The sequence below is a fragment of the Bison bison genome, unplaced genomic scaffold (genome assembly GCF_000754665.1).
Source record: "Bison bison bison isolate TAMUID 2011002044 unplaced genomic scaffold, Bison_UMD1.0 scf7180017864062, whole genome shotgun sequence".
In the NCBI taxonomy this organism is placed as follows: domain Eukaryota; kingdom Metazoa; phylum Chordata; class Mammalia; order Artiodactyla; family Bovidae; genus Bison; species Bison bison.
This window is the reverse complement of record NW_011494634.1, coordinates 1,871,703-1,892,328: the sequence shown is the minus strand read 5'-3', so window position 1 is coordinate 1,892,328 and position 20,626 is coordinate 1,871,703. Positions and strand designations below refer to the sequence as shown.

Here is a 20,626-nt window from a genome sequence, read left to right as displayed (position 1 = left end):
TTTCATATTTAGAATCTGTTTTTCACTTAGATGTGCCCTTAACATAGAAGAAATGAGACAGATACAAAGATAAGTTTGTCTCAATAAAGAAATACTCCCATAGTTTTGATATTGATATTCCTTCATGACTTAATGAAGTGAAGTTATAAGTCCACTAGATTTCTGTGTTCCAGACCAGTTAAACATTCTAGTCAATTTTACCATATCTTAAGGGGGAAAAAACAATAAATAATAGTGTTAAAAAAAAAGAGAGAACCAAATCAAATAGACCTGGCTATTGTATCCAAAATGGCATGCAAATAGTGATGTTAAAAAAGGAACATTAATTATTTTATTTTGAAGTACAGATCAGAATCCTGAAAATAGAGTTTAAAAGTTTAACAAGAATTGATCACAAGAACAATAGTAAAATTTAACCCTGCCAAGTAAAAAGTACAATATAAGTGGGGTAAGATATCACCATAAATTATGATTTGTTGATTTTACAAATCACTTACTACTAGATTTTGCTTAGCAAAGTGCAGCTCGCGGATGACGTAATATAAACTCGCAATGACGGAGCAGATGTCAGCCCGGTATCTGTCTGAGAAGAGCTCGATGCCCGGGAGAAGCTGAGTGATTTCATACTGAGCGTAGCAACGTTCAGCTTTAGGATGCGGCAGTGTGGTTCTAAGCAAACCCTGAGGACGAAAAAGGTGAAATGAACAGCTGGAACTTGCATTTGTAACAACAAGAAAGATAAGTATTTAAAGGATATAAGGAATAAGTGTATTCCTTCCCAAAGTGTTTTGTGTTGCCTAGCACATTGTACCCTATAATAAAGGGCTGTTTGTTGTTGATCAGTTGCTAAGCAGTGTCTGACACTTCGTGACCCCATGAACTACAGCACACCAGGCTTCCCCGTCCTTCACTATCTCCTGGAGTTTGGTCAAAATCATGTCCATTGTCAGTGGTGCCATCCAACCGTCTCATCCTGTCACCCTCTTCTCCTCTTGCCCTCAATCTTTCCCAGCATCAGGGTCTTTTCCAATGAGTCAGTTCTCCACAACAGGTGGCCAGAATACTGGAGCTTCAGCATCAGCATAAGTCTTTCCAATGAATATTCAGGGTTGACTTCCTTTAGGATTGACTGGTTGGATCTCCTTGCTATCCAAGGGACTCTCAAAAGTCTTCTCTAACACCACAGTTTGAAAGTGTCAATGAAAGGTACTTATTTATATTCTCATCACTACAGGTTCCAAATGCTTTATCACTGACAATGGGCCTTTTAAACCCCATGGTAGTTGGATATTTATTATTTTAAGAATAAATTATCATTATTTTATCATTTGTTGAGAGTTGACTTTGTGTTGGGCACTCTTAGTTTATTCCTCATAAATATTATCTCATTTAATCCTCACTTAACCCACCCCTAGAAGGAAGACTTATTATCTCACAAGTGATATAATTGAGGCTGAAACAATTAACTTCTTTGAGGTCACCCAGTTAATGCTGGCAAAAAGAAGATTCAAAAATTTTGACTATTTGACTCAAAAATCTGTTTTCTCCACTCTACCAACCCACAAGTAGAGGAAAGAAAAACATACTTCAGAAGTCTAAATCAAGCACAGGTAATTCTAAATTTTTAACTGAATTAAGTGAAAAGGTAATCAGTTTAATTTGACCACTATTTCTAAATACAATTTATATGACCAATATTGTGCCAGACATTTGGAAACAAGATGAATACACAAAACCAAATTGTACATTTAGGAGTGCTTCTTATGTTTTCTTAAACAATGACATTTCTTGATGACAAATGCAGCATCAAATTATTTTAATGTATGTATCAGGAATAACTTTAATCAGACTGCTCATTAAACTTATACCTAGTCTAAAATATTATGCAATTGTTTAATTTTTAGTTTAAAATCATGAAAAGAATAAACAGACTTTTAAAATAAATCCCAGAGCTAATTTTTATTTTAGTTGTCGAATTACTAAGAAATGCTGTCTACATTTAAGCAAAAAATTACTTATTTTCTAAAACATAAACAGCATTATCTTCAAAAATGAGGAATATCAGGAGAAAGTAAAGGATGCAACAGAAGAAATCTGATTCGGATTATCATTCCTTCTGCATCCTTGCCTCTTCCACCTCTTCCCTTTGAAACATTGGCAAGAGGTGTATGGAACATAAGAAAACTAAAAAATCTGGCCATATACTCCAAGAAACCTGTCTCAAAGATCTTATACACCCAGATTTCATAAGCTATCAGACTCTCAGAACAAGGGTGTTCCATCCTTCAAAATAAACAGGACCTCCAGGAGATTGCAGAAACCCCTGGCTACATTCCTGAATCTCAGAATGTCTTATATTTTGGATAAAAGCTCCTTTCTTCTTCAGTAAAATCAAACTAAGAACTGCAGACACTCTACTTCTGTAGTCTTCAACTTATTTTTGGCTTGCATTATATGGCGTATTTTACATCATGCAATTAAGCAAAAGTTTATTTCAAGATGAGGCAGGGCAACCCTTTAGACTCAATCAGACTGGCTTCACTGCTCCATGAAAGAAGGACAAGAGACTCAGTTTCCTCATCTGTAAAACTTCTCCATCTACAGTGAACAAGAGGAAACTGACCTGCTGAATACTAAAGGTGGAAATGCCACAGGGGTTCAGTCATCAAAGGAAAGATGGGCGTGGGATACTTAATCAAGGTTTATGGTATTTTCCTAATGTCAGTTTTATGAATGTAATAAACCACTGCATTTTTTTAAATTTTTACTAATTAAATGGCTGTGCTACTACAGAACGATATATATGAAGTGTTACCTGAAAGAGTAATGCTGATAAAAGGCAACAATTGGTTCTCTTTTCAACATCCAATGTCTGAATAAATCTAAGTATAAGAAAAAGAAACTGATTCAGAGACAATGTTCCAAGAATATTTTTACATAAATACAACTCTAATACTCATAGATTTTAACTCAAAATTTAAGTAGCCTTTAATAAAATTTAAAAAAATTTAATTTTTAATTCTAAAAGTGCTACATTCTCATGTAAGATTTAAAACATTCAAAGACAGAAAAAAATAAAATGAGGAATTCACCAATAAGGCTACCACCTAAACATGATTGCAGCAGCAGCAGCAAACATAATTACCAGTAACATTTCAGTCACTTTCCTTCTAGATTTCCTTCTACATATAATTATACAGATGCACATTCACATTAAGACTGAAATTAGGCAATACACATTTTTATAAACAAATTTTCTATTATTGAACATAATCAGTTATATAATTATTTTACAGAACTTTAATATTTTTATCAGACACATGTACCAGAGTATTAAAATATTCATCTCCATTTGGATTTTTTCCATTGTTGAAACAAACATTGTCATACCTACATTTTGAGCACTTGTCCTATTACTTCCACTGGATAAATCCCTAGAAGTGGAATTTTGGGGAAATGGAGGTGCACAGTTTTAAAATTTTTTAAGGAGCACAATTAATTAATTTCTTCTCATAGACTAAAACACTGTATTTCCTCACCAGCAGTACATTATGGATCTATTTATGATATTAAATCTTTCCACCAAAGATTGAGGTAACTCTGTGTTTATTACTGTCTCATTTTATGTCCCTTAGTAGAGTCTGAGTTTTCTTTACATTTATGACTCACAAACTCACATTTGTGACTATAAACCACATTACCTTCTCCCAAGTCTTATTTTAACACCAGTGGACTTCACTGTATTAATAACACCAGTCTGAGTTCAGCTTCTTTGTGAGGTGCTTTGCCTGCTGAGCAGTGGGAGAGAAAAGTTTCTTCTCCTCAGGGAGTCTCCAAGAATAGCCAAAACCCCTGGAGTACCTTAGAGCCTGTGGAAGTCAGACGTCCAGCTGGGTAACCCAGGAAATGACTTTCTGTTGATTGAAAATCACTAACAACTTCAGAGGCCCAGAGACCCTAAGGTGTCCTCTGGCAGGAAAGCTGTAAGCTGTTCTTTTCAAGCTGGGAACCTTTCTCAGCTTTTCTGTTCTCTGCTGACAAGTGCTACTAAATTATAAACTCAGACTTGTATGGGGACTCTGTGTGCGTGCGTGTGTGTGTGTGTGAAAGGAAGAGTTCCTTCTCAGAAGAGCAAAAGAAAAATCAAACAGAGTTGTTTTTTTAAATCTTTGAACGTTTTATACTTTTAAAATGGTAATTCCATACTTCCCTTGCCCAAATGCTAATTTTCTGAAAACAATGTGATCGTGAACTAAGACAAGTTACTATTTTTAAAAATTTTCTCTACAGCTCAAAATATTGTGCACATATTTTGCCTAACCATGCCCTATAATGTAACTACAGAGGTAAGGGAAACCTGTACCTCTACTCTCTTCATACATTTTATGTTTTTCACCTTAATCAAATATTTAAGATATTTGTGAGTCCTAAGTAGACATAAGGCATTGTGATAAGACTTCCACATACGCCATGTGTGGGAGGCTGAAAAATGGCTGCCCAATGATTCCAACATCCTAATTCCCTAAATCTATGCATATGTTGCTCATGTGGCAAAAACCAAAAAAAAAAGGGAATTCCCTGGTGGTCCCACAGTTAGGACTCAACGCTTTCATTGCTGAGAGCCCAGGTTCAATCTATGATCTGGTCGGGAAACTAAGATCCTTCCAGTTATATGATGCAGTGAAAAAAAAAACAAAAAACAAAAAACCTGCAGATGTGATTAAATTAAGGGCCCTGAGATGGGAGGGAAAGTTCTACCAAATTATCCACATGGGTTCAATCTAATCACAATGGTCCTTTAAGAGAAAGATAGGAGGGTCAGAGTCAGAGAAGATGTGAGGATAGAAGCATACTGACAGAAAGGAAGATGAGAGTCTGTGGGTCCTGAAGACAGAAGATGAAGAATGCAGGAGGCCTTGGGAAGCTGAGACAGGCAACAACAGATTCACCCCCAGAACCTCTGGAGGTAACTCAGCCCTGCCAACACTAGGATTTTAGGACCTCCGCCCTCCATAACCATAAAACAATAAATCAGTATTGTTTCAGGCCACTGAATTTTATGGAATTTGTTACACCATCAAGAGGAAACTAATACAGTCTGTGATATGGGCTTAATTATATGCCCCACTGGGTCTTCCCTGGTGGCTCACTGGTAAAGAATCTGCCTGCCAACACAGGAGACTCGTGTTCAATCCCTGGATCAGGAAGATCCCCTAGAGAAGGAAATAGCAACCCACTCCAGTAGTCTATGGGGTCGCACAGAGTTGGACACGACTGAAGCAACTTAGCAGCAGCAGCCAGTATTCTCACCTGGAAAATCCCACAGGAAGAGAAGTCTGGCGGGCTACAGTCCATGGCATCTCAACGAGTTGGACACGACTGAGCCACTGACACATAAGCACCCCTGCACACCCAAAATTCCTAAGTTGAAATCCTAACCCCTAGTAACCTCAGAATGTGACTAAGAAATGGGATCTTTAAAGAGGCGATCAGGTTAAAAGGAAGTCATTAGGGTAGGCCGTCATCTAATATGAGAGGTGTCCTTACAAGAGGAGGAGATTAGGACACAGGCACACACAGAAAGGAAGACCATATGAGAAGAGACTGAGAAGAGAGTTACCTACAAGCAGGGAGAGAGGCCTCAGAAGAAAGCACCCTGGGAACACCTTAATCTCAGATGTCAAGACCCCAAGATTGTGAGATGGTAAATTTCTCACAGATTGATATTCTGTCACTAGTCTGTAGTAGCAAATGAATATGGTATGTCATGTGATTTCTGTCACCATGGTTTACAGATGAGAATAGTTAGGCTCAGAGAGGATGAGTAACTTGCCAGGGGGCGCCCAGAGTTATTAGGAGGCTCTTAAATTAAGCGTAGTTGGCCTGCCTCCACGCTGTTATTCTTGCTCACCTACCAACTGTTATCCACTCAGTCATTCATTCAACAGTTACTGAATGCCATCTCCATGCTGGGCACTTGGAATACACTGGTGAACAAAGCAAAGACCTGAGCCCACGCAGTGCTCACATTCCAGAGGTAGCCCTGGTTACAGGAAAGGAGACGGCCATAAACAAGCAACAGCACAAACAAGTAAAGTGTATAATAAGCCTATAGGATATGAATGGAGCTGCCCAAGAACCCAGTGTGTGTGAGGCACCCTACATGGCCCGGGTGGGTAGCCCATGAAGGAAGGCCCCAGGTCCTACGCAAATGGCTCCAGCGTCATACTCACTGTGCTATCTTTGCTGATATCACCGCTCCCTGCAAACACCCCCAGATGCCGCCTTTGGACAGGAGCTCCTCACTGTAGTCTTTGGAACCTGGAGGTGACCAGGCATCAGTGGCACTGGTGAGTGAGCTGCCAATCTCCTTCCATGTATGGAGCACATCTTCTTTTCTGAAAATTTCATCCAGAGCTTGACTCCAACACTTAAAAGCAGCCCTGAAACAGAAACGGGGCATCAGGCAGCATGAGATCTGTGTTGTTAAATCTATCTTCCAAAAAGGAAAGAAAATGCATTGAATAAACATTTTCATCAAAATGTTAGAGAATGGATCTGTGCCATTTATTGCTCATAACCGTTTCTCTCCGGTAGCATTTGATGACTAAAACACAGCAATGGAATATTATCCAAGAACTAAAATTTATGAAAGATGGTGCTTTTTTTCACAATAGTTAAACATTTTTCAGGTGAACAGAGTTCTCCCTGTTTTACTGACTCCTATAAGCTACCTTTTCTTCTGTGCGAAGATGAGAAGATTTCCAAGTTCATGCAACGCCTGCACATGAAGACTTCTTTGATTGCTGGTTTGAAGAACATCTGTATTTTTAATCAGGTGAAAGAAAAATGTCAGTCCCTGTAAAATATTTCCTTTATATGTGCAAGAATATTTTAAATTGCTTTATACCTTGACTGTGTAGATAAGCAAACTTCAAGTTAATAGACCCTCTAAATGTCACACAATATAGCTATAGAGAACAAATGATGTTCTGTTTGAATGTTAGGGAGTAGGAAAGTGGATCTAAGAGGGAGGAAACAAGATTGGATCTAACAGGTAGGAAACATGAATAAAGTAGATAGCGTAAGAGTGAGGCAGGTCAAGATGGTGAAGGAGGAAAAATCTAGAAAAAGCATACAAGGGAGATCGAACTGGGTATAAAATATAGAAATGTCATATGTGGCCAGAATATGGTTTTGGGGGAAGTTGAAGAAGCCGTAGTGGTAAGATTACTGAGGCACCTGAATGCCAACTGGAAAAATGTGAACACTATTCTACAGCAGATGGGAAGACTTGAATGGTTTGGTTTTGATCAGAGATGTGACAAGAGTGCAGCATATCAGATTCTTCCTTCACCCAAATACAAAAAAGCACATCTTTACTATCACCTGAATTTGTTGTTGCTTTCTGAGGAATGCATGCATTCCAGGATGTGTAGCCAAAAAAACCCCATCTAACATGGCACTGGTTCCTAATGAGGGTAGCTCTATTGGCTAGTGGGTATTTTAGAAATGTAAGGGAGGGGGCTGTTATTTGTCACAATGGGGCAACTGCTAGTGTTTCCTCAGTGAGGACCTGGCACTGGGGGGCCCTGCAGTGTACAGAACCTTCCCCCACAGGGAGGAAAAAGATGAGAAACTTGTAGATAATTATCTGAGTCTAACATCTAACTTCATTTTATACATAAAAGGGTATTTTTACATGTTTTCAAAATGCGCAGTTTTCCAGAAATGCAATCCCTGTAATATTTTGGGTTTTGTTCAGAATGCCCTACATTTGCCATTTTAGAAAATCATGGCACCAAAATTAACAATGCTGATAGTACCTGAGTCACCGATATAATACACTTGTATCAGTCTGCATTTGCAGCTGCCATATTCCTATGTATTCTGTATATCTTACATACAATATATGAGCATCTGATTGACTCTCTGTACCTCTGGCGCCTAAGCTCTCGCTGCAACTGTTGTCATTTAGTCACTTAGTCGTATCTGACTCTGCAACCCTATGGACTTTAGCCCACCAGACTTCTCTGTGTAATTCTCCAGGCAAGGATACTGGAGTGGGTTGTCATGTCCTTCTCCAGGGGATCTTCCCAACCCAGGGACTGAACCCACATCTCCTGCATTGGCAGGCAGGTTCTTTATCACTGAGCCACCTGGGAAGCCCATCTAAGCTCTTACATATTAACAAACAGATTCTTTTATTATAAAGTGATTTCATTTAATTTATCCTTCAATTTATATTTAGGACTTCATATTTATTTTTTTAAATAATCTGTATAGGAAGAGTATATTAATACAAATTTTATTTCAGGCACTAAAGGGGGAATATTTTCTGTTGTAAAAAAGAGGGACATTGGATCTACAACATGTTGAATTTATACTGCTGAATTTGTAGAAAAGCCAAATCAAGTGGAAAGACAAGGAAAACGGAACCAGCTGGGGCAAAGCAAAAGCACATAACAGTGGCCACATCTCAACAAACGGTTCACAGATTCAGTTAAAGTGGGATGAGCGGGAGGGCGCCTAGAATCTCGCAATGGTAACAGCTAGGCTGGAGAGACGATCACAGGAGGCGGGTGGCAGCGGCCCGTCTCCTTACTGCTCTGTTACTGCCTACAAGGGTGTGATGAATAGAGTCTATGTTCAAGCTCTTTCATCCCACTTCTACAGATGATATTTCAGTTACTGTACAGCACAGGTAACTATATTCAATATCTTGTAATAACCTATAATGTAAAATAATCTAAAAAATATATACACGTACATATAACCAAATCACTTTGCTGTACAGATGAAACTAACACAATATTGTTAATCAACTATACGTCAATAAAAAATATATTAAAAAAGGTATCATTTCAAGACCAAATGCAATATCAACATTAATGTGGCAGATTATATTGAAAATGAACATGTAATGAATAAACCTTACTAATAGTTTCGTAATAAGAAGAAATTACGAGTCCAAGTTGTGAGGAGGGAAGCTTGCTCTTCTCCACTGAGCTGAAAACTCGGAAGTGCTCCTGAGAAAGGTCGGGGGGTGTTGGCATGTGCATCTCTTCTGTCCCCATGGAAAACTCCACCTTCCCAGTAGCAAATTTTAAATTGTTCACTCCTCCTTTGTCTCCTAAATTCATGGGAAAATTTTTAAAAGAAGCTTAAAAATGGAGAAAGAAGGGAAGTTTAAGAGGAGGGGAAAAGTAGGAGAAATAGAAAGGGAGAAGGAAGGGTTTTACATAGAGTTGAGCCTCATTTACAGTTGGAGGGACTCTGTTTCTTTAAACTTTGTGTCTGGAACCATTTCTGAAGAGCCCGGGTGTGTGTCGATGTGCTCTACACTTGTGTTACCTCAGAAGGAGTAGTACAGAGGGCAGTTTGCTGGAAAGTGAATGCTGAAATAATGCTTTGCTCCTCCTGGGGATCAGGGGGAGAAGTTGCACAGTTTGAGTTTACTTTTTTAAAAAGAGTTTCCAACATTAAGATGTTAGTGTGCCTCTGGGGCAGAGACCTCTGGGATAGGCGCAATGTACAGGTAGTTCTGACCTAAGGGGAAAGAAATAGGAAAGAATCTGTGTCTGTGTAAGGTCAGAGAACACACAGGGAAAAGAAAGGGAAAAATATTCTTGGGGAAGGAGTTTAAAACCTCAGAGAGAGAGAAGCTAAAATGGATTTAGGTCTACAGCCAAGGACTGGAGATAAACTTCTGAGGGTATTAATACTAGGTGAAATTCAGAATGAAGTGGTATAAACCATCCTTAGGAATTGCATCTGCTTTTTTTCAATTCATGCCCTTAACCACTGTTAATGTACACCATAACCAAAGGAAGTTTAAACATGATATGCTGTGCTTAGTCATTCAGCTGTGTCCCACTTTTTGAGACCCCATGGACTATAAGCCCTCCAGGCTTCTCTGTCCATGGATATTCTCCACGTGAGAATACTGGAGTGGGTTGCCATGCCCTCCTCCAGGGGATCTTCCAAACCCAAGAATTGAACCGAGGTCTCCTGCATTACAGGCAGATTCTTTACCATCTGAGCCACAGGGAAGCTCCAAAACATGATATGGAGGGCTAAGCGTGTCTGTGGACAATACAACCAAAAACTGTGGGCACATATCATAACAAGTGCTTTCTCGGGGGAGAAGGGGAGCAACAATGACACATATATGCATTCATACATGCATACACACATACATTATATATATATACATATATACATACATAGATACATATATTATATACATAAGTAAACTTTTGTCAGTAGTTGTAAAAAAAATTGGTTTAATTTCTAAAAAATCAGTTCAGAGAATATTAGCATCTTAGATGCTAAATTTAAATCTATTATTAATAACTTTAAAATATAATTATTTTAAGTTTATTAATATAAATTTATTTTCGTTATTCTGATAAATTTGAAAAGTAAGGATTATAAACATAAATTAGGATTTTAGATTACCTAAATGTAGGTAATTTGGGATTTCTTAACCTACATTTGAGTATCCTTCTTCTCCCTGAGGTTAACCACTTGAAGCCCTGCTTTGACTGAGTTTACAAATCAATAGATTTTGAGAAGGGAGAAAACAAGTGTAAAGTAACCAAACATAATGAATATCTTTTTTTTAAGCTAAGATGAAAATCTATGGTATTAATAAGGAATTTTACTGGTGTGTATATTAAAATGCATCTATTTCTTTGACATTGATAAGTAGTGCTTTGGTAAAAGACTGTGTAGTTAATTCTGTATGAATCAATTCATCTACTTATGAAAATAAAACAAGACTATAGCACCATACTTGCAAAGCAAAGAGTAAGGACACAGAGGTATAGAATCAAACATTAACACTGCTTTCGTATTTACTCCACTCAAGGGAGTATACTCAGAAGGCATAAAAACATGAGGGAGGCAGTGCTTTGGTTGGAATCAAGAGTGGGAAACAGAGGTGTGATCCACTGGACAAGAAGAAAGAGTGAAAGGCAGCTGAAAGCGGGCATGGAAGTGGGGGAAGGAGGAACCTAGTACAGAACATGGTAGACCCACAGGATGATACCCTGTGAAAATAAAGAGACAGGAACACAGAGCAAGTACAGTCAGCCCTCTGCTTCTGGAGATGCAGAGCCACGGATACTAGGGAGGGGGGAGCTGACTGTAAGGGACGTGTGCATCCACGATTTTGGTATCCACAGGGGGTCCCAGAACCCGTTCCCCACAGGTGCACAGGAACAACGGGAATGACTGTATTTCACCTTGTGTCTGTGCGAGAAATAACGAAAGCAACTTTCTGCTGTGCCGGATTGATCTGTTGTGATATTTGGATTTTTCCAAGGTCTCTCTAAAACATCTCAGAGTGTCTGTCACGTCCACAGGCACACAGAGGAGCTCTTTGGCTCTGCTGTATTCTAAAAGGAAAGGGAAGAGTGACGTTAGGAATGAAATGTGGCAGCAAGCCAAGGAGCCTTTCTAATTCAGAGAATTTCTTGGGCCCAAACTAAAGCTGCTAAATTCAAAGCCCCCAGGTCTGCAGCAGGTGTTTCAATGTTCAGATCAATTTTTTTTTCTTGGTTTATTTGACAGTTCTTTTTTTAAAAAAGAAAAAAAAAAACTTAGAAAACTTTTGATTCATATGAAATGCAAATAACTTTAGATCTTGCCAATTTTCCTTATGAAGCCTCCTACTTTTTCCTTTGCTGATCATAAAAGATGAAATAATCTGCTCCTTTTCAGCAGCCTCTTCAAAGCCAAGGTGCCTTGGGAAAGAGACGAAAGGAGGAAACAAAGCTTGGAGATGGGCAACTGCTCTCTTAAGAGAGGAAAAGACAGCTTTCTAACACTGGAGAAGGCAGAGGAAAAGAAGATGAGGCCATAAACATGTAGGGAACTGAAAAGCCATCCTGAAAAGTGGCCAGAAGGGCAGATGTTGGCAGAGCTGCCGTGAGGTCTCTGGAGAGGAAGTGCCAGACCCATGAATTCAGCTGCAGACCAGCTGCATATGCTATGAAGCAGGCACGTGGGAGAGAGGACACACAGGCTTCAGACTGAACGACAAACAAATTTACCCCTTCAACAAATGAACAGGTCAAATACCCCCTGTCAAATCTGAAGTCCTGAGAGTCCAGCAACTTGCTAGGGAATAGGGCTGTAACAGCTTAAGAGACATGACCTTTGTCCTCAAGAAATCCACACTTTAGCTGAAGCTATGAGGGCATTTTAACACTGGAGCATGAAAATCACACTGACAGAGCGTCTGGGGACACGCCAAAATGATGGAGAGAAAGAAGAGAGATCAGTGCAGGAAGGAAAGGATGAGCAAGAAACAGTTCATGGGGGGAAAGACATGCCAGCTGTGTCTTACAGAACAGGGAAGACTATCAGGAAGTAAGGGAAGGGGTTTCAGATAGAATGAGAAGAGCTGAAGCTGGGACATCCCTGGAGGTCCACTGGTTAAGACTTCCCCTTCCAATGCAGGGGTTGGGGGTTTGATCCTTGATCAGGGAACTAAGAGTCCACATGCAAAAAAGCCAAAACTTAAAACGGAAGGATTATTGAAACAAATTCAATAAAGACTTTAAAAAATGGTCCACATTGAAAAAATCTTAAAAAAAAAAGAATAGCTGAATCTGATTGAGTGTTTATACTATGCCAGTAACTATTCTAAATAAACACTGTGATAGTCTTATTGAATTCTAGCAACACTCACTGGAGAAGGCAGTGGCACCCCACTCCAGTACTCTTGCTTGGAGAATCCCAGGGATGGAGGAGCCTGGTAGGCTACAGTCCATGGGGTCACTAAGAGTCAGACACAACTGAGTGACTTCACTTTTACTTTTCACTTCCATGCGTTGGAGAAGGAAATGGCAACCCACTCCAGAATTCTTGCCTGGAGAATCCCAGGGATGGGGGAGCCTGTTGGGCTGCCGTCTATGGGGTCGCACAGAGTCAGACATGATTGGTGCGACTTAGCAGCAGCAGCAGCAACACTCATAAGAGGTATGTCCCATTATATCCTCTTTTTACAGATGAGAATCAGGCATAGAGAAGTCTCAGCTTCCCTTGGGTCACAGAACCAGCTTGCACAGGAGAGGGTGGAATCAGGATTAAAAGTGGCAATGCAGGGCACAGTGAGATGACATGGCCAGTTCTTTTGAACCAAGAAGGGTTTCCAGAGGCCTAAAGCCCTCACTGCGTATGTGGCCTTCATCCTCTTTAATGGGCAGCCAAGAAAGCGTTTTGAGTAAGACCCCAGCAGAAGGAGATTCATATTTTAGGAAGCGTGAGCCAGCAGTTGTATGCACAGCAGGCTGCAATAGATCGAGGGTGGTGGCTGAGAGGTTATAACGTTACAACACCAACATAGTATGATTTGAACTTGATTAAGATGGTAGCAGTGAGAACAAGGGAGGGACACGGAAAATTCCAATGTTAGAAGTGATTGGAGAATGGTTAATTGGCTACTAGGCGAAGAAAAAAAAAGGTGTGGAAATTGCCTCTTATCCACCTTTTAGGGCTGATGACCTTGCTTCCTACCTCACTGGGAATAAATGGAAGGAATCCAAATGGATTTCCTGCAAGCGCCTACCCCTAGACCCACACAGCCCCCAGTTCCCATGCTATCTGCACTGCAAGGTCATCACTCCGGCAATTCTCCTCTCTCCTCCCAGTCACCAGTTTTTCCCTCTGCTGAGTCAACATCCCGTTTTGCGTTTTTTTCTATTTTTAAAAATCATCAAAAATTTTGTGTTCACTGCAGCATTAGTTACAGTAGCCAAGATATGGAGCAACTTAAGGGTCCATCAACAAATGAATGGATAGAGAGAATGTGGTATTTACCCAGTGGAATATTATTCAGAGCCATAAAAAAGAAGGAAACCCTATCATTTGTGACAACATGGATGAGCCCTGATCAGACAGAGAAAGGCAAACAGTGAATGATCTCACGTACATTTGGAATCTAAAAAACTCAAACTCAAACAAACAGAGAAGAGACTGGTGGTTGCCAGAGGCAGAGTTGTGGGGTGATGGGCAAAAATGGGTGAAGGTGACCCAAGGTATAAATGTCAATTAAAAGACAAATAAGTTCTGAAACTGTAAAGAATAGCACAGAGACTATATTTAAATTTCTAAAAAAAAAAATTTTAACCCTTTCTCTTGACCCTTCTTTCCCCTCAAGCCACCATCCTATCTCTCTGCTCCATTTTATAATTAAACTCCTCAAAAAGTTCTATTTTCATTGTTCCCCATTCTCTCTTGCTGCTGCTGCTAAGTCGCTTCAGTCGTGTCCGACTCTGTGCGACCCCATAGACAGCAGCTCACCAGGCTCCCCTGTCCCTGGGATTCTCTAGGCAAGACCGCTGGAGTGGGTTGCCATTTCCTTCTCCAATTCTGTCTTAAAACTGCTTAAATCAGACTTTTCCCCCATTATTTCACCTGAAGGATCGTCACTAGAATAAATCTAGTGTTCAATTTTTAGGCTTTATCTCACATAAATTTTCAACAGCATTTGACCCAGTTGCTAACTCCTTCCTCCTTGTAATACTTTCTTCACTTGGCTTACAGGTCCTTTACCAACCTACTGACCCCTCCTTCTTAGCCCTCTTTGCTAATTCATCCTTGTCAACCCAAATTCTTAATATTTGAAAATCCCAAGGCTCAACCCTTAGACTGCCTCTCTTTTCTTCTTAACTAACATTTGAGACAGGCTGGAACCTGGGACCCTTTACTGGAATACTTGCATCTGGACAAACGTCTCCTCCAGCAATAGAATACAAAGAAACTTCCAGTACTCTTGCCTGGAAAATCCCATGGATGGAGGAGCCTGGTGGGCTGCAGTCCATGGGGTCGCTAAGAGTCAGACACGACTGAGCGACTTCACTTTCACTTTTCACTTGCATGCATTGGAGAAGGAAATGGCAACCCACTCCAGTGTTCTTGCTTGGAGAATCCCAGGGACAGGGGAGCCTGGTGGCTGCCGTCTATGGGGTCACACAGAGTCGGACACAACTGAAGTGACTTAGCATAGCATAGCATAGCATAAGCGACTAAAAACAACTGTGTGCATGCACAGTTGAGGCAAATCATGAACAATAAGATACACAAAGGCCAAAACCCATCTGCCATCTCTGGGGCCTGGAGCAAAAGCAGGGTACTGCACACAGCACCACCAGGGCACGGGGAGACCAACCTCAGTGACTCCCCTGCCAACACACTGACCTGCTCTCACACCCAATTTAAGAAACTAGCCCCCCTGTCAGTTGGAGATTGAGGAAGGGAATCTATTACTTCTTCTCATTCCTTTGTGCTGTAGCATAAGTCCCAATGAAGCCTTGCCTGAATTCCTCATCCTCTCTCTTATCAATGTCTATTGATTAATGAGTTCAAGAACCCAGTTCAGTAACACATTCACCCCCTTGATGATCTCATCTAGTCTCATGGGTCTAAGTATCTACATGCTATCTCTGGCCCCATCTCTCTTGAAGTCCAGGCTCATTTATCCACTGGTCTCCTCTGCTGGGCATTTAATGAACATCTCACATTTAGCATGTTCCCAACTGATTTCCTAATCTTTCCTCCCTAAACCTACTCCTTTCATAGTCTTTCCTCATCTTATTAAAGGGTGGTTCTATTTTTCCAGTTGCTCAGGCCACAAGCTGGCATCATCCTTGACTTGTTATCTCATCTCAAGCCCCAAGTCAAATTCACAACAAATCCTGGAGGCTCCCCATTCAGAAAATGTCTGGAGTGCCACCATCTCTCCCCAGATCTACTCACCACTTCCATTCCACTGTGTTCCAAGACCCGACATCTCTTTCTGAATCACTGTGACCACCCCCAAGCAGTCTCATTTCTACCCTTGCCAGTCTCAACAAAAAAACCAGAGGACCCCCTTTAAAATACAAGTTATCCCTTTTAAAATATAAATTATCTCATGTCACACCCCTGTCCAAGACTCCCCCATCACCTAGAGAGAACAACAGTGTCCTTGGAGTGACCTCTAAGGCCCACCAAGAAGAGGTTCCCTGTGACCTTACTATTCTCCCCCTTACTCCCTCCCACATTGGCATGCTTCCACCCAAGGGTCTTGGCACCAGTGGTTCACTTTGTCCTAGAACATTCTTCCCTGAGATATCCCCAGGTCTGATTCCTCAACTCCTTAAGCTTATGACTTCACTGTTAACTCCTCAGTGAGGCCTTCTTTGATCACTCTCTTTAACATTGTCACAACTTCTCTTTTCTTCTCAGCACCCATTAGCTTCTGACCTACTATGGGTTTTACTTATTTATTGATTGTCTCTGACCACTAAAATGCAAGTTCTGTGAGAGCAGAGATTTTTGCCCATTTTGTCCACTGAATTCACCCCTGGCCTATAACTGTACCTATTACAAGGTATGTGCTGAATAAACATTCATTACATGAATGAATGACAACAGTTTTCAAAGCTAAATGCTTGGGACAAACTTTATTAATAATCACTTCCATAGGCATTAATCTCAATTTATTGTCACAGTATTTTACAACTAGTAGAGATAAATATCACTCATACTTTACAAAGGACGAAAAGTGAATTTGAGGGACAGTCACTTGTCTTAACTGGAGAAGGAAAAGGCAACCCAACTTCAGTATTCTTGCTTGGGAAATCCCATGGACAGAGGAGCCTAGTGGGCTACAGTCCATGGGGTCACAAAGAGTCAAACATGACTTAGCAATTAAAAAACAACAACAACACTTGTTCTAAGCCCTTACAAGATGAGAGAGAACCAGTGTTTTAGTCTGACGCCTTTCCCAAATAGTTTCCCAAAGGGTGTCAGATTTGGGGAACAGGCAATGATCCTAATTTAAGGTGTGCTCCTGTGGGCATAGAGACACTTTGAGAATAATACAGATTAAGCCTGGGATCCTTGTAAGCCCAGTGAGGTCTTGGTGAAATTAATAACATGGGGTCACATTCAATGACCGTGGAGACACATCTTTCATTACACCTTGATGTCTCGAAACCCTGGAAGCTCTGGTCAAACCAGGAACATGGCTATGTTGAGAGGTGCATCTGTGCCCCCAGCAAGTTCACTCATGACTCACTTCATGACACACTTCCCTGTCATACATTTAAGAGGATCAAATAATGAGGCACAAGTCACACTCTTCTCCTGCCAACTTCGCTCTCCTGTCCCCCTACCTTGTCTCCACCACCCCTCTCTCCTCTAAGCATGCACAGTCCTGCGTGAGTCCTGACAAGGCATGCCCTCACCCCTCCCACCCCAACCCTTACGCACAGCACCCTGAAGATCATAGGTTTCTGCTCCATTTCTCCACTTTTCCTGCCAGAATTCAAGAGCTTGGCTTTCATTTTTTCTTCCATAGGGAGTGAGATGAGGGAAAGAAGTTCAGCAAAGCAAAGGAAAGGGAGGAAACTGGAAGCCCTCACATATTAATATTTTCAGACAGTAACTTTCTCAGGAGGCCTTCATTTGCAAGATCTGTTAAAACTGGGATGGTAAGATTTACCTCCAAGAGTTACTAGACTACGTTTTAGCCCATTTGTGACAGGTCCAGCACAGTATTGGTCATGGAGGAAGCATTTAATAAATGGAGCTCACATTATATTTTTAAAATGTCCACTGAGAACGTACCAGTACTAGGTGCCATGCCAGGCACTGAGCAGGTACAAATGAACAAAATAGACACACTCCTTGCTCTCCCAGAGCTTACGTTCTAGAATAAAAGTCACAAAGGCATGCCAATGATTACAGATTATAAGAGGGAAAAGAGGAGATGTTTGCCATCTTTAAAATATGGGCTCTGAATAAAATCATCCTGCTACTTTTTAGCAAATATATGCTTATAAATAATTTCTCTTTGTTGTTTTCCTAAATTATATTTTACCTTACTTTTTTCTCTTCTTTCAAGTCCTAGTATACCCTTTTTTCTTATTGTCTAATTAGGCTTCTGTTGGTGTTTTGGTGGTTGTCTACAGGAGATAAATGATGCAAAGCAATAAGGAAATATCATTAGCTTGCAGGCCTTATTCTGCCATCTCTGTCTCAAGGGGTCCCTCTCTGAGAACTTCTATGGATAATTCAGAAGCTATTTTAAAGGCACTAATAGCCTCAACAGTTTGAAATAGGTAAAAATAAGGAAGAGGAGAGAAAAGACTAGATTTACTATGTCTCTCGTGTACCAGTGTAGACATTAAAATTGAAATGCCAATGACTCCAGAGAGATGGTCTCAATAAGGAAGAATCCCAGTGAGTGATATAAACTTTGGGCCACTTTCTACACCTTCGGTGACATCAATCCAAATGCCCAGAGGCACTAATAAAACACACCAGCCAAAGGGTTCAAAATTCCAACACACGTGATGGCTGAACTATCCTGTTAGAGAACTTAGATGCCAATAAAGTCAAACCTGAAGAAAGAGATCCCAGACAGAAAGCAAAAACAGCTACAATAAAAGGCATATCCATAGAGTTATCACCCCTTTGAAGCTTAACAAGCAGGCGGGTTACTCATCCATACAAAAAATCATCTATAAAGTAAGGTATTCTCACTCCTCCAAATCCTACAGAGACTGTACCAAATTACATATGCATTATTAAATAGCTAGAGGGAGAATAGAATGCTGTTAAATAATGAGAATACCAAATGTTCCTAGGCACCAGAGCGTTACAGTATCTGTTCTGAAGAATTAAACATATCAAGCATTACCTCCAAATGCTATTATGCCAAAAGAAAATCTATGATGTTCTAAAGCAGCGATCTGGGGTGGAAACCATCAGGAGTATACTTGTTCTTTTTTTAAAACTCTTTTAAGAATTTCAAACATGTCATGGTGATATAAGGACCATCATGCTTATAAACACATTAATGATCTGAATTTAGTACACTAAAAAAAAATTCAGCATCCTAAAAATTTGCCTAATAAGCCCAAAAGCGCAGCCCAAATTATGCTCCTAGGCACAGAGGTCCTAGAGTTTCATAAGGAGGTATCAGGTGGATGCCAAGATTTTAATGATAATGGTTCAGTGTAAAACCTGTAGTACTTATGCAGGATCATCTTAAAATTGTGCAACTATCATAACAAGTAACAATAAAATATCTGTTTCCCCATGACTACTGATATATAGCAAATTTTTTCTTGAATGCTGTAAGTTAAGAAGAGAATCTAAGCTGAAAAGGGACAAAGGACAGACAGACCTGATAGCTCAGTGGAGCCCTGTGAGCAATCAGACAGGCCAGAGTTTGAACCATGATTCCAGCACTCACTTGTAACATTTAATTATCTAATGTGTAATGTAAGTATAATAATATCTACCTCCTACAATTGTTGAAGAGTTAGTCGCTCAGTTATGTCTGACTCTTTGCAACCCCATGGATTGTATGTAGCCCGCAAGGCTCCTTTGTGCGTGGAAATCTCCAGGCAAGAATACTGGAGTGGGTAGCCATTCCCTTCTTTAGAGGATCTTCCTGACCCAGGGATTGAACTCAGATCTCCTGCACTGCAGGCAGATTCTTTAACCATCTGAGCCACCAGAAGATAATAAAGTACTGGCTCAATCAATTATTACTGCCATTACAATATTTTTTAGATCTTATCTATTTGAATACTCCTACTCTGTCCATGGGCTTCCTAAGTGACTCAGCAGTAGACTCCACCTGCCAATGCAGGAAATTCAGGTTCAATCCCTGGGTTGGAAAGATCCCCTGAAGAAGGAAATGGCAACCTGCTCCAGTATTCTTGCCTGGAGAATTCCATGGACAGAGGAGCATGGAGGGGTACAGTCCATGGGGTCACTAAAGAATCAGACATGACTTAGAGACTAAACAACAACAACAACTCTGTTCATTGCTCAAACTAGCTCTACCTCCACCACCATTGAGAACCATCTCAAAGGATCACTGAAGCCTGATGACCCCATCTTTCTTTCTGCCCTACCACCCACCCTCTTGCCTTTCCAAATATAACCTAACAACAGACTGGCAATGTGCTTTCCTGACACATTGCAGCCATTGTCATTAAGCACCTACTGGTCACATGGGTCTAGAGTTTTCCTACATATGCTTTTCCTAGATCTTAGATGTTAGTCACCATTTTGATAACAAGCATTTTCTTTTTTTGTTGTTGTTGGAGTATATTTGATTTACAATGTTGTGTCAGTTTCTACTATACAGCAAAGTGAATCAGCCATGCATATACATATATCCACTCTTTTGAAGACTCTTTTCTCATATAGTTCATTACAAAGAACTCAGTTCAGGTCAGTTCAGTCCCTCAGTTGTGTCCGACTCTTTGTGACCCCATGAATCGCAGCACGCCAGGCCTCCCTGTCCATCACCAACTCCCGGAGTTCACTCAAACTCACATCCATCAAGTCGGTGATGCCATCCAGCCATCTCATTCTCTGTCATCCCCTTTTCCTCCTGCCCAGCATCAGAGTCTTTTCCAATGAGTCAACTCTTCACATGAGATGGCCAAAGTACTGGAGTTTCAGCTTTAGCATCATTCCTTCCAAAGAATACCCAGGGCTGATCTCCTTCAGAATGGACTGGTTGGATCTCCTTGCAGTCCAAGGGACTCTCAAGAGTCTTCTCCAATACCACAGTTCAAAACCATCAATTCTTCAGCGCTCAGCT

General features: G+C 40.5%; 1 protein-coding gene across 6 annotated transcripts in view; it reads right to left on the bottom strand.

Annotated features, from left to right (window-relative positions):
- The window catches only part of CFAP54 (cilia and flagella associated 54), a 308,337-nt gene that overhangs the window by 133,624 nt on the left and 154,087 nt on the right, over nt 1–20,626 (bottom strand). For all 6 annotated transcript variants that reach the window (XM_010836300.1, XM_010836298.1, XM_010836299.1 and 3 more), the window contains 6 exons: nt 11,250–11,402; nt 8,939–9,133; nt 6,735–6,822; nt 6,234–6,443; nt 2,816–2,882; nt 498–680 (listed from right to left, as the gene is read on the bottom strand). In XM_010836300.1, the coding sequence (XP_010834602.1) occupies nt 498–680; nt 2,816–2,882; nt 6,234–6,443; nt 6,735–6,822; nt 8,939–9,133; nt 11,250–11,402 (896 nt within the window). The remainder of the gene's footprint in view (nt 1–497; nt 681–2,815; nt 2,883–6,233; nt 6,444–6,734; nt 6,823–8,938; nt 9,134–11,249; nt 11,403–20,626) is intronic.